Here is a 12659-nt window from a genome sequence, read left to right as displayed (position 1 = left end):
GATGCCCGAACAAATAGTGCCCCTATTACAGTCCATCTAATGCTATACTAAATTTCCAGACCAAGGCCTTAATCTGAATGGAACATCTTCTTAGTAGAGGAATAATACACAATGGGAAGCAGAATATCATAGCAGACAGGGCACAGATTTTGGAGTCAGATAGGCCTAAAGTAAGATTTCGTTTTTGCCAATTATAAGCAGTGTTAACAATGGGTCAGTTACCTTTTCTGAGCCTCAGTTTTATCATCTGCAAGAGAGAGTAATAATACCGTCCAGTCAAGTGGTGAAGATAGCAAAATAATAAATGCGAAAACACTAATTGTGGTACCCAGCAAAGAGCAAGTGTTTCATAATTTTTAAAGTTCCAACTTTTTAAGAACATATTTAAGTGTGCCATAAATAAAAAGTTCCCACTTTTTAAGAACAATATATATATATATTTTTTTTTGGAGAGAAGGTCTTGCTATATTGCCCAGGCTAGACTCAAACTCCTAGGCTAATGTGCCTCTCCTGCCTCATCCTCCCAAGAAGCTATGAGATGAGTGGTAGATAATCAACCTAGGACTGATGTTTCAGGTGATATAGCACAGATTCAGGCAAAACTCTCTTGCCATTGGTGATAACACTGTCTTGAGAAACCAGAAATATCTCCTTTTCTTGGGATCATGGGAGTTTGTGGGTTCTTGTTTTTACATGAAAAACCAAAGTATGTTTCAAATAATGCAGATCTTCTCCTCTCAGTAATCTTCTCAGTATTTCCTTTGAAAAGGGACAGTTTGTTTCCAGATACATAATTTTTATTTATACATGCAACACAGCACATTTACTATGCAGTTAAGAGCATGAACTTGAGAGCCAGACTGCCTGTTTGAATCCCCATTCCCTTAATTCCTCTGTGCATCAGTTTCTTCATCTATAAAATGGGGTTAATGATAGCACATACCTCAAAGGTGGTAATAAGGATCAAGTTAATATTTATAGATCTTTTACAACAGTTTCTGGTGGTTATTTCAGAATAGTGATCCCAATGCCCAATTCTGCATTGCCCTTAAGGATCATGAACATCTTTTAAAATTATTTTTGATTTTAAACAGTATAAGATGCTTATTAAATAAAAACCCACTTAGTCACCATTTAATAAAAAAACTTAGAATCTGCTCTCTTTGCCTCTTCTACATGAGAGATACACTCACTGAAAATAAACATCAGCTGATATGTTATTGGTTTGCTGAAGGGCAAAATAACATGAGAACCACTATAACCAGCTATGTTAAGGTTTGACCTTTTATCATGGATTCATTGGGGTACAACTTACAGGAAGTACTGCTTACTGAGAAATTCAATTAAAGCATTGTTAAGCCACCAATCCCACAGCATATAATTAGAAAAACATTCTAAAAGAGTAGAAAATAATTGCCATGCATTTTATGGGCAAAACTATTGTTTAAAAATACCACATTTAGCAAATTTGTTAGAGGAATATTTAAGCTAGTTGGAAAAGATTATATTTGTAAGATTTATTTCCAACCTTATAAAAACTCTGAAAAATCTCCCTCCTATACATGCAATTAAAGGTGATTCCCAGCTAGTCACGGTGGCTCGCGCCTGTAATCCCAGCATTTTGGGAAGCCGACGTGGGAGGATCACAAGGTCAAGAGATTGAGACCATCCTGGCTAACATGGTGAAACCCTGTCTGTACTAAAAATATAAGAATTAGCTGGGCATGGTGGCGCGCGTGGTTTAGTCCCAGTTGCTCCGGAGGCTGAGGCAGGAGAATCTCTTGAACCCAGGAGGCGGAGGTTGCAGTGAACCGAAATTGCGCCACTGCACTCCAGCCTGGCTACAGAGCGAGACATCGTCTCAAAAAAAATAAAAATAAAAAAATAAAAGTGATTCCCCCATCCCTAGTTTTAGTCTTATGTATGACAGATTTTTGATATCTCAAGATATTTCTAAGCTCTCTTCCTGTAATTTTGACCTCAGAATGAAGATACTTAGCTATCTTGCAGGAAGCAATTTTCTTTCATTCATCCTTGGGTCCTTTTATAATAGATGCCTTTAGGTGTCTTTTCTCCTTTGCTTGCATTAAGCCTCAGCTTTCAATTGATGGCTGTTACCGAGCTTGTTTTTTGTTTATTTGTTTTGAAGCACTGTCTCAGCTACAATATTGGCATTAAGGGATCTCTTCACTTGAGAAATACAGGCTTTGTGAGGATTAACTGCCTTGGCTTTTGTCAAGCATAAACTATAGAACAGCCCAGCCGTAAATCCTTTCTTAAAGGAAAATGGGGTTGCACATAAGTTTTCTAAGGAGCAGAATGTAATCTTTTTGACGTTTGAATAATTATGTATATGACCAGTATCACTTTGTGTTTTAACTTCATTTGAAGCATTCTCTTAAGGAAAATATTTATTAATATTTTCAATTACTATTTCCCTAATATTAATAAAGGAAAATGTTTATTAATACTAAGGTACTAAGGTTACAACAGATAATTTTGGTTAAAATGTCCCCAAACTTTTTATGTACCTTAATTCTCTGATGCAGTTCAGATAATTCTATGGGAAGTACTCAAATCACTGAGTTGTTAGCTCCCTGGGTGTTACTCAGACAAGCCCCAGCTTGGTCAAGTGGATGCATAACTGTAATCTCAGATTTAGGACATCTGTTTATGTTAGATGTATCCTAAGGCAGATTGATAGAAAGCTGAGAGAATGAGGGAAATGAAGAGAGACTGTTGATTTCTGCTCATTCCCTTGAAGAAGGCCATGGAAAAAATGGAGGCCATTTAGGGGAGAGTGAAGGGAATGATGAACAGATCTGCAAATGTGGTTTTAGGAATCAGATAAAGGAGCTAAAGAGGACAAGACCTATGTGTTTGCGGGGATGTAATGAAGGAGGCGGTGAATAGAAGAGTAATAGAAGGGCATGACCTAATCTGTGATGCCCTCAAGCAGTAGAACTAGAATCAATGGGTGGAATTTACAGTGGAGGAAAGAGGAAAGAAATTCTGTAGAAATAACACTTGTGGAACATTCTCTCTATCTAACGTTTATGGAATATTGTGTTACGAACTTTCACATGCATTAGCACATTTGATCATATAAAACCATACAATTTTTATATAATTTATAAGAGAGCATGGGAACATCGAAACTATTTGCGTTATCTTATGATGAAACGGGAAGTCCTAGGGATTTTTGAGTTCCTTGTCATGGAGGTATTTAAGCATTGGGAATGCTGTGGAGGGAATTTTATCCTCCTTTCCTTTTTGAATTCAGAGACTAAAATTTTAAAATACATTTTAGTTAATTGTCATCATCCTTGTGTATTTATATTAGACCTATTAATCATGTCTAATGATCAAGTGATGACAAGTATTCAGCAAAGCAAAAAAAATCGAAATTAGTGGTCAACAAAGTAGTGCATCTTTTTTAAAAAAGGGAACTGTGTTCTTTATTAATTTCAAGTAATGAAAACTGTTAATTTCTTCAAAAAAGAAGTAGAGATTCTTAAAAGTCTTGCAAGTTTTACTTCCTTGCCCTCTTCTTATTTTATAGCTGTGATGAAGGCTACATTGGAGCAAGGTGTGAGAGAGTTGACTTGTTTTACCTAAGAGGAGACAGAGGACAGATTCTGGTGATTTGTTTGATAGCAGTTATGGTAGTTTTTATTATTTTGGTCATCGGTGTCTGCACATGCTGTCAGTAAGTATTTTTAAACTTAATTTTAAGTAAATCTGAGAAACAGTATTTGCTCATAGTTTTTCTTCTTTTCTTCCTCCCTCCATTCTCTTTTGCTTTTTCTTTGATTCAAATAAATCTACTTTTTGAGCTTTGCTATTATTGATATAGAAGTATTCATAATAAAACACATAATACATGATTTTTATCATTTACTTAATAAAATTGTTATAATTTAAAATAAAATTTGTATAGTAGGCTACATAAGACTTCTATTTTCTAAAACTGTACCATAACACAATAACATTGAAAGATAAAAACAAAATTTTTTTTTTGCTTTGCCACATTAAAATAATAAACTTTATGTGTAAACTGTATTACTTTGTTTTTCCTTTTACTCTCTATTATATACCAGAACCTTGAAAATCAGGAAACATCCTGCTTTTTCTCTGAGACAGAGTGGTGCACAATTTTTATTTGTATTTATTTATTTATTTATTTATTTTGAGACAGAGTCTTACTCTTTTGCCCAGGCTGGAGGACAGTGGTGCAAACATAGCTCACTGCAGCCTCAAACTCCTGGGCTTAAGCGATCTTCACATCTCAGCCTCCTGAGTAGCAGGGAATACAAGTATGTGCCACCAAACCAGGCCTTTTTTTTTTTTTTTTTTTTGTAGAGACTGGCTCTCACTATGTTGTCCAGGCTGGTCTTGAACTCCTAGCCTCAAGTGATCCTCCCACCTCAGCCTCTTGAGTAGCGGGATTACAGAAGTGAGCCACTGTACCTGGTCCTGGGACAATTCTTAATTAAATTAGTTTCTTTTTGGAAACTTTTTTTTTTTTTTTTTTTTTTTTTTTGCAGAGCAGGACTACCACGAAGTATGCTACTAAAAAAAAAAAAAAAAACTATCATATTAAAGTGGTATCGTTTTGTCTTGAGGAGCTTGCCCAGATTCCTAAACTCTTGCATCTACCCTTCACTGTGGTCCACACATAAAGAGGGTTCTCGTGATTCCTTTCTTTGCAATGTGCTAGGGAAAAAAGCACTACCGTAAAGGCAGTCTTTGATTATTTATTTATTATTTATTTATTTATGTATTTTGAGACAGAGTCTTGCTCTGTTGCCCAGGCTGGAGTGCAATGGCATGATCTTGGCTCACTGCAACCTCTGCCTCCTGGGTTCAAGCAATTCTCCTACCTCAGCTTCCTGAGTAGATGGGATTACAAGCGCCAGCCACCACACCCAACTCATTTTTGTAGTTTTAGGAGAGATGGGGTTTCACCATGTACACCAGACTGGTAACTCCTGATCTCAAGTTGATCCACCTACCTCGGCCTCCCAAAGTGCTGGGATTACAGGCATGAGCCACTGCACCCAGCCAGAGTATTTGATTTTTGTCTCAGCTCCTCCATTATGTATCTTTGAGAATCCGGGCAAATTTCTTAACATCTATGAACTTTCATTTTCTGTAAAACAAGAGTGTTAAACCAAATAATCTGTCAGATACTTTCTAACTATAAAATTGAAAGATATATTTTTATTTTACCTACTTTAAGGTAGGAAGAAATACTATGCCAGGTTTAGGGCAGAGAATCAGTTGGGCAAAGCTGGGAAACGGCCTATTTTGTTATATCAACTTGGAGCTGCACTTTAGGAAAACAGGAATACAGTCTGGAATATCTAACACATTTCTTAATGTATCTAGAAGCTCAGTTAATATATCCAAACACTATGTCACTCTTGTTTTTCTTATGCCTGTTTCCAGTTTGTACTGTTTCTTGTACACTACATGTACACTACATAATACTCATTAGTCTATTTTGTAAAATAACTTGGCCTGAAAAATTTTCTTCTGCTAACTAAACTCCATCAATATAAGTGACATATTCTTTCTATTTAGATAACTATATTCTACCCACACTGTTGCCTGTTATACCTATCATCTGAACCTAGAGAAGGAGATGGGTTAAGAGAGAACCCTAATTTTTTTTTTTTTTTTTTGAGACAGAGTCTCACTCTGTCGCCCAGGCTGGAGTGCAGTGGCGCAATCTCGGCTCACTGCAAGCTCCGCCTCCTGGGTTCACGCCATTCTCCTACCTCAGCCTCCTGAGTAGCTGGGACTAAAGGCGCCCGCCACCACATCCGGCTAATTTTTTGTATTTTTAGTAGAGACGGGGTTTCAGCGTGGTCTCGATCTCCTGACCTTGTGATCCACCCACCTCGGCCTCCCAAAGTGCTAGGATTACAGGCGTGAGCCACTGCGCCCAGCCTAGAACCCTAAATACTTTTTTTTTTTTTTTAAAGAAACCTGATCATAGGATCTCTTGATGGATAATTTTGTGTTCAAATGAACTACTAGGCCCATACTAATTTCTAACATGTATTTTCTAAGTCCTCTTCGGAAACATCGTAAAAGAAAGAAGAAAGAAGAAGAAATGGAAACTCTGGGTAAAGATATAACTCCTATCAATGAAGATATTGAAGAGACAAATATTGCTTAATGTAAGTGAGATAAACTTGCTGATAGAAAACTATTCAGGTGACATTTAACTGGTGAGATTGGGCTTACTTGCATCTAGTAAATCATTCATTAGAATTTGATTATATTTAAAAACATCTAAAAATAAATCAATGTTTTTTTTCATAGAATCTGAAGCCAGATAAAATACTTCCTCATATCTTTTTTCTGCATGTTACCACAGAGATAGGCATTCTAATTCTGCATGGTTGTGGGGATATTTATATAATTTTTTCTTTCTCATTTTTGGGCACAGGAAAGAGGTATTTTAACATAGACACTTCACATTGAAAGAAAATAACAATAGCAATAATAACTACATATATTGAGCATTTACCACAATGCCAAGCACTGTTATAAGCTCTTTAAATGTAGCATCAGTAAGGATTGTGCAGGAATCACAAATCTTCTCAGATGATCCAATAGGGAGATTTTAATGAAAGAACCATGGATCAAGGTTAAGAAAAGGTACACTGAGGCTCCCTGAGCTTGAGAATGGTTGGGAGCTGTTGCCCTTCCTCCATAGGAAGGGCCAAGGTAAATATTACCTTAGCATTCAGAGGCACATTGGAGGAGGGTCCCCTAGGCAGGAGCTGTGGTTGTGGAGGGAATAGCCACTGTCAGATATAAACAAGGACAGAGGGAGGAAATAGGGGAAGAAGTATTCCAGACTTTCTCTCCTTTTGCCTTCAGATCTTCAGCAGGTGCCTCCTACTAGCTAAACCCACCAGAAACCAGAGGGCAATGGAGCCCTGGTGATGGAATCTAAAGTGGTCAGTCTCCTGGAGACAGAGCAGGGCAGAGAAAGGCTCCAAGAAGGCACATGACACGTAACTAGCACAACAAAGCAGGATAGTTGTGGTTGTAATAACATAAAATCCAACTCAAACTGGCTTAAAATGAAGGCAACGTATTGGCTCACATGAATGGCAGTCCAGAGGTAAGGTGGGCTTCACACTTGTCAAACCAGAGGCTCACACATAAGGAAACAGATTATTTCTCTCTTTCTGCTCACTGTTCTGAGTTGGCTTTCATCCTTGGTCAGTTCCTCTTAGGTCATAAGAAAGGCCAGTAGCAATTAGGGCTACAAGCTTCCTTGTTTACATCCAGTATGAGAGAGTAGTGTCTTTCCACAGCTCAGTTGTACAAAGAATCTCTTCCAGAAAATCCCAGCAGATTAATGGGGTTGGTAAATGCTTGATGAGAAATTATATGTGCTCCTAACTTATTACAAAAACAACATTACTGAATTGAAAACAAAATCACTGGCTCTGGATTTTTAAATTATTATTATTATTGCATAGTCCATTTCTTTTAAGTGATGTGCTGTTATTTTCTTCATTCTCAGAGGCTATGAAGTTACCTCCAGGTTGGTGGCAAGCTGCAAAGTGCCTTGCTCATTTGAAAATGGACAGAATGTGTCTCAGGAAAACAGCTAGTAGACATGAATTTTAAATAATGTATTTACTTTTTATTTGCAACTTTAGTTTGTGTTGTTTATTTTTTTAATAAGAACGTTAATTATATGTATATTGTCTAGTAATTGGGAAAAAAGCAACTGGTTAGGTAGCAACAACAGAAGGCAAATTTCAATAAACTTTCACTTAAATATTGTCAACAGGATTACTAGCCAAACAAAAAAGAAAAGTAGAAAGGAGGTTAGGTCTTAGGAATTGAGTTAATAATAAAGCTACCATTTATCAAGCATTTACCTTGTGCTAATAAGTTTGAAATATATTATTTCATTTATTCTTTTCAGCAGTCCATGAGATAGCTATTATAATCCTCATTTCCTACATATGGAAACAGGGCCAAAGAAGTCAAGTCAAATAATCTAATCCAGATTTAGAGAGTTGGAGATTGGTAGAGATGGACTAGAAATCAAGATTTATCTAAATCAAAATCTATGCTCTTAACCATCATTTTTGTTAATCTGAATCAGTGCAACCTAACTCAATAATATAACCCAAGGTTTTATACTGAACTGTGTTTTGGTATGATTGTAAGATGTCAAGATCGTCTTCCTACAGGCACATAGAATGGGAAATCCTGGCCTATATTGCTGTTACCATCATGCTTTCTATAGAATTGACTTTTATTATGTTTCTTTGCTCCTTTATAAATTCTCAATGATGTGACTACATTTTTACATTATTAAAGCAAATAGATTGGCTCCATAACTAGGGAAATGAATAGAGATGGAAAAGTAAATGCTTGGCATTCCTTAAGCCCTGGGTAAGTGTTTATGCTCAATAAAATATAAATAATATTACTGAAAGAGGCTGTTTATACGGGAGTAATGGTCAGTGACATCACTGGAGAGACCAGGTAGGGACGGGTTGTGACCATATCCTCATTTATGTTCTTCTTGATGACAGCATATATGATTGCTCTCAGGTAAATTTTGATGCAGTAAATTCATGACCATAACATCTATTACTTGGGACCATCTTGCCAAGTGCTCCTTTACTCCATGGTATATTTAATAAACACTGCTTTAAACCTGGAAAAGTATAATCTACATTTAGTGAATATTTCATAGAATATTTAACTTTTTACATTGATTAAGTGGTTCACTTACAAAAGTTGATGAAAGATGCCCCCCAAATTGTGCCTATCGGCCAAGCAGCTTCTTTTTTGGAATCTTTGCAAATTTTACTTTGCAATGTAGATTCCATAGTGAAGTGGAGAATTCAGACAAATGCTGAAATCGCATATTACCTTCTAGCATCTATGGTGTTTTGAGTGAAGCTGGGGCTGTACTTACATATGATACAGAAATAGCTCCCCTATCAGTAAAAGCTAAGCCAAACAACTGATAATTTTCAAAATCTACTTTTTCTCCTTATTTAATGATCATACTTGAAACACAATTATATCCAACTGGTCCATGTTGTATATGCCTTATTTTCAAAAGTCTCATTTAAGCTCATTCATGCCCTTTCTTTTATGTAGTCTTCTTTGATAGGAAAGGAGCTTGGAATAAATATCCATTAGAGCTTTTAAAAACACAAAACATTGCTTTAATGTTTCTTTTTTCCTGGACTGAGTTTGGCTGACCAACAAAATCTCTCAAGCTGTTTTGTTTTGATCCTAAAATATCAATGGTGGCTCTCGAAATTTGGTAGATCTGATATCAAGAAAGAATTTCAAAGATTTTTATATCTTTTCAAAATGTATTTTATAGTTGCTTTGCATACACTAACTTTGTTTATGTAAACCGTCAATATTATCATGTAATAAAATAAATTTATTTTTAAAACAAAGTAAACATGTGGTTACTTGGGAATATTTTATTTTACCATGAATTACTAATGAAAATAAATTTGAACACTATTGCTTTTAAACACCTCATGCTTTGTAAACCCTATCCATTAATGTGCTTGAAAGAATCCATCCTGATCATGTGTTTTCTTTAGGAACTAAAGCATCTGGGAGTGTGTTGGACATCTGTGGGACTGTCTTCCCAATACCCTGGCCATATTTTTGAACTCCACCTCCAGCTGCATTTGATTGGTCTGAGGTGGGCACTTAATAAACTTGGGCCAATTAGAGTCATTCCCAGAGAAATTGGAAACTTGAACGGAAGTCAGTCTTCTTTGGGTTCTTGGGGTGAAAAAATATGCATTTTGAAGCTACTGGCAGTTACCTTTTGCTTCATATGGCACAGTGAAACAAAGGAATCTGGTCAGCATATAGCAAGAGAAGATTTAAGCAAACACTGAGTGAAAAACAGAGACAAGGCACAAATTTCCCGACAGAACATGAGTCCTGATTACAGGCATTCTCAAAGTTTAGCACCATTCCTGTCTATGGGCACGATGAGACATGTTAGTGTCTTCATAATAAATTCTTCGTTTGTCTTAAGCTAGTTCTGTTTGGGTTTCTGTAACCCGGAACCAAGATCCTGACCAACTCAGGTGCATCCTGAGATTGTGGACAATGGTTTCTTAAAGAGGAAACGACATCTTCTGTAAAACAAAATATCAAATTATTATTTTCAAATAGTGTCTTTTATCATATTAAATGAACATTTCCAGCCACAGCACTCTGTTTGCACCACACAGACATTCACGGGAGCATGGAGAGGGAGCAGCGAGTTCAGCAAGCATTGATTGGGCACCACTGTATTTCAGGTCCTGTTCCACCCACTGTGACAAATGCTAAGAAGGAATGACTCTTAGAAGTTTAGAGTTTCTAAGTGGGGGAAACAGCTACTCACTGAACATTTCAATGCAATTTGTTGCTCTGAGAGAAGCTCAAGGTATTAAGGAACAGAGAGGAGTGTCACTTAGCCCTGCTTAGTAAGAATCAGGGAAAGCTCCTGTAGGAAATTACTTCTGAACTGATGATTGGCTCTGAGAAATAAAGGCCTCTGTCCCAAATCTTTGGTAAGCTCAAATATTTTTTTTCTTTTTTTTGGAGACAGAGTCTTGCTGTCCCCCACGCTGCAGTGCAGTGGCACCATCATAGCCTCAACCTCCCAGGCTCAAGCAATCCTTCCACTCAGCCTCCTGAGAAGCTGGGACCACAGGCATGTACCACCATGCCTGGCTTTTTTTTTTTTTTTCCTTGAGACGGGGTCTTCCTATGTTGCCTGGGCTGGTCTTGAACTCCTGGACTCATCAAATATTTCTTAAGTCTTTGTCAAATTCTACTAAGTTCCTCTGAAAGCACCAGAAGTGGAGGGACCAGGAGGTGGTGCTTCAAGGGAACAAGTGAAGAGAAAGAATCAAGGCTTCATCCCTTGTTCCAGGCTGTCTTGGGCATAGCAGGGTAGAGCATGTGGGCACGTGAGCTGTGAGAGTAGATGTTTCTGGTCCCGATGACGCTATCTGATTAAGTGATGTCCTGAGGTGGCAGGGAGAGACTTTTATAGTTTCCTACAGTTAGTTATTGAGGGCTTTCCCATTTTCCACTTTATTTTATTGCCCATGGTAAAAGCAAGTCACATTGAGAGTGGAATAAAATGTTCCAGGTCAAATAACCTTATTTAGATAAGACCCTGTTTGTGCAATATTTTGTAAATGAAGTCCAGAACATATTTCAAAGCCCATGGCTTTAAGACCCAGCTATAGCTTTAATGAAATCTTCATTTGAGTATATTGTGAATGTACTTTGTTATGCCTAAACATATCGGGGCACTGCTTTCATTAATTAATTCATACAAAAATATTTATTAGGTTTCTGCTAAATGCCAAGTACCTTAGGTACTAGGGGTATACCACTTGCATAAAACAATTGGAAAAACCCTATGACCTCATGAAGCTTATCTTCTAGTGGATTTAATCTTTCATAGCATGGAATTTAAAACAAGACTTACCCAAGAAGTTATCTTATACTGAGGACATTGCCTCTAGACTTTAACTTAAACAAGTGTCTTGGAGCATAAAACTCAAGATGAACTCATGGAAGATCTCAGTATATCATAGGTTTGGCAGGTTTTCCTTGACTGAATAATTTTCATATTTTAATAATGATTATGTAGAACAAACAAAATATAACTATGCTTTTGCTGTCAAATATTTATTTTGCTATGCTTGATTAGTATTGGTGCTACATTTGGGCATCTGCTCTTCTTCAAAAGATCTTCTATGCTTCAAAGCATTTTTCTACAAAGGAACATGTTCCCATGTGATCATCTTTGTTAACTAAATGTTAATGCCAGAACATAATGTGCAAATAGTGTACTCTTGCCTGTTTGCTAATGTCTTTGGACCCTAGGAATGTGTATCTTTTAATAATATCTAATTGGAACTTCTATAAGCTCCTCATTCTTCCCCAGGATGTGTCAGCTATTAGTGTTTGAAGCAGTCTGAAATTATATATGAGGAAACTGTATAAACTATACAACTACAGAAACTATACTGGTGATTATTTTCAAGAGCTGAATGATTGTTTTTGGAAATTTCAAAATGTTGACTTCAATATGTTTAATCAAAAATTATAGTCAGTAATTTACTCAAATAGAAGTGTTAACAAAACATGTTTTTAAAGAACTTTCCTTTTATGTTTTATTATTTTTATTCAAGTTTAAATTACAAGAAAAAAATATGCAACAGAAGTACTCAAGGCTTGTTTTCTTTATTTTGTTTCTAATCAATTTACTTAAAAATGTCAAAATTATTCACAAACATGGAACTCTTTAGTGTTGCTTTCTCTAGCAAGTGTAATTATTCTTCCAAGATATATGCAGAATAATAAAATATTCTGAAACTCTGTGATCCAAGCTAAATAATGATTTACAGTATTTTGGGCTTTAGTAAGAAGTGACAGAAAAACTTGTATCTCTGACTTGTTTTCTAATACCATTTTTGAAATACTACAATATGTAAATTAATTAAAATAAACTTGTTGCTAGCACATTCTTTTTTAACATCCTAAGAACATTTTGTTTATTCAATGAACCAGAGCTAGCAATTCTAAAAAATCATTTACACAGTGTTTTTTGTTTG

General features: G+C 36.3%; 1 protein-coding gene across 1 annotated transcript in view; it reads left to right on the top strand.

Annotated features, from left to right (window-relative positions):
• BTC (betacellulin) overlaps nt 1-9470 on the top strand; it is a 50863-nt gene extending 41393 nt beyond the window's left edge. Inside the window, exons 4-6 of the mRNA XM_054486508.2 lie at nt 3563-3709; nt 6079-6188; nt 7553-9470. Of these exons, the coding sequence (XP_054342483.1) occupies nt 3563-3709; nt 6079-6187 (256 nt within the window). The 3' untranslated portion in view covers nt 6188; nt 7553-9470. The remainder of the gene's footprint in view (nt 1-3562; nt 3710-6078; nt 6189-7552) is intronic.
• Nucleotides 9471-12659: the final 3189 nt, after the last annotated feature.

Source organism: Pongo pygmaeus, chromosome 3 (genome assembly GCF_028885625.2).
Source record: "Pongo pygmaeus isolate AG05252 chromosome 3, NHGRI_mPonPyg2-v2.0_pri, whole genome shotgun sequence".
NCBI classification, from domain to species: domain Eukaryota; kingdom Metazoa; phylum Chordata; class Mammalia; order Primates; family Hominidae; genus Pongo; species Pongo pygmaeus.
Note: the sequence above shows the minus strand (reverse complement) of the source record. Positions and strands in the feature narration are given on the sequence as shown.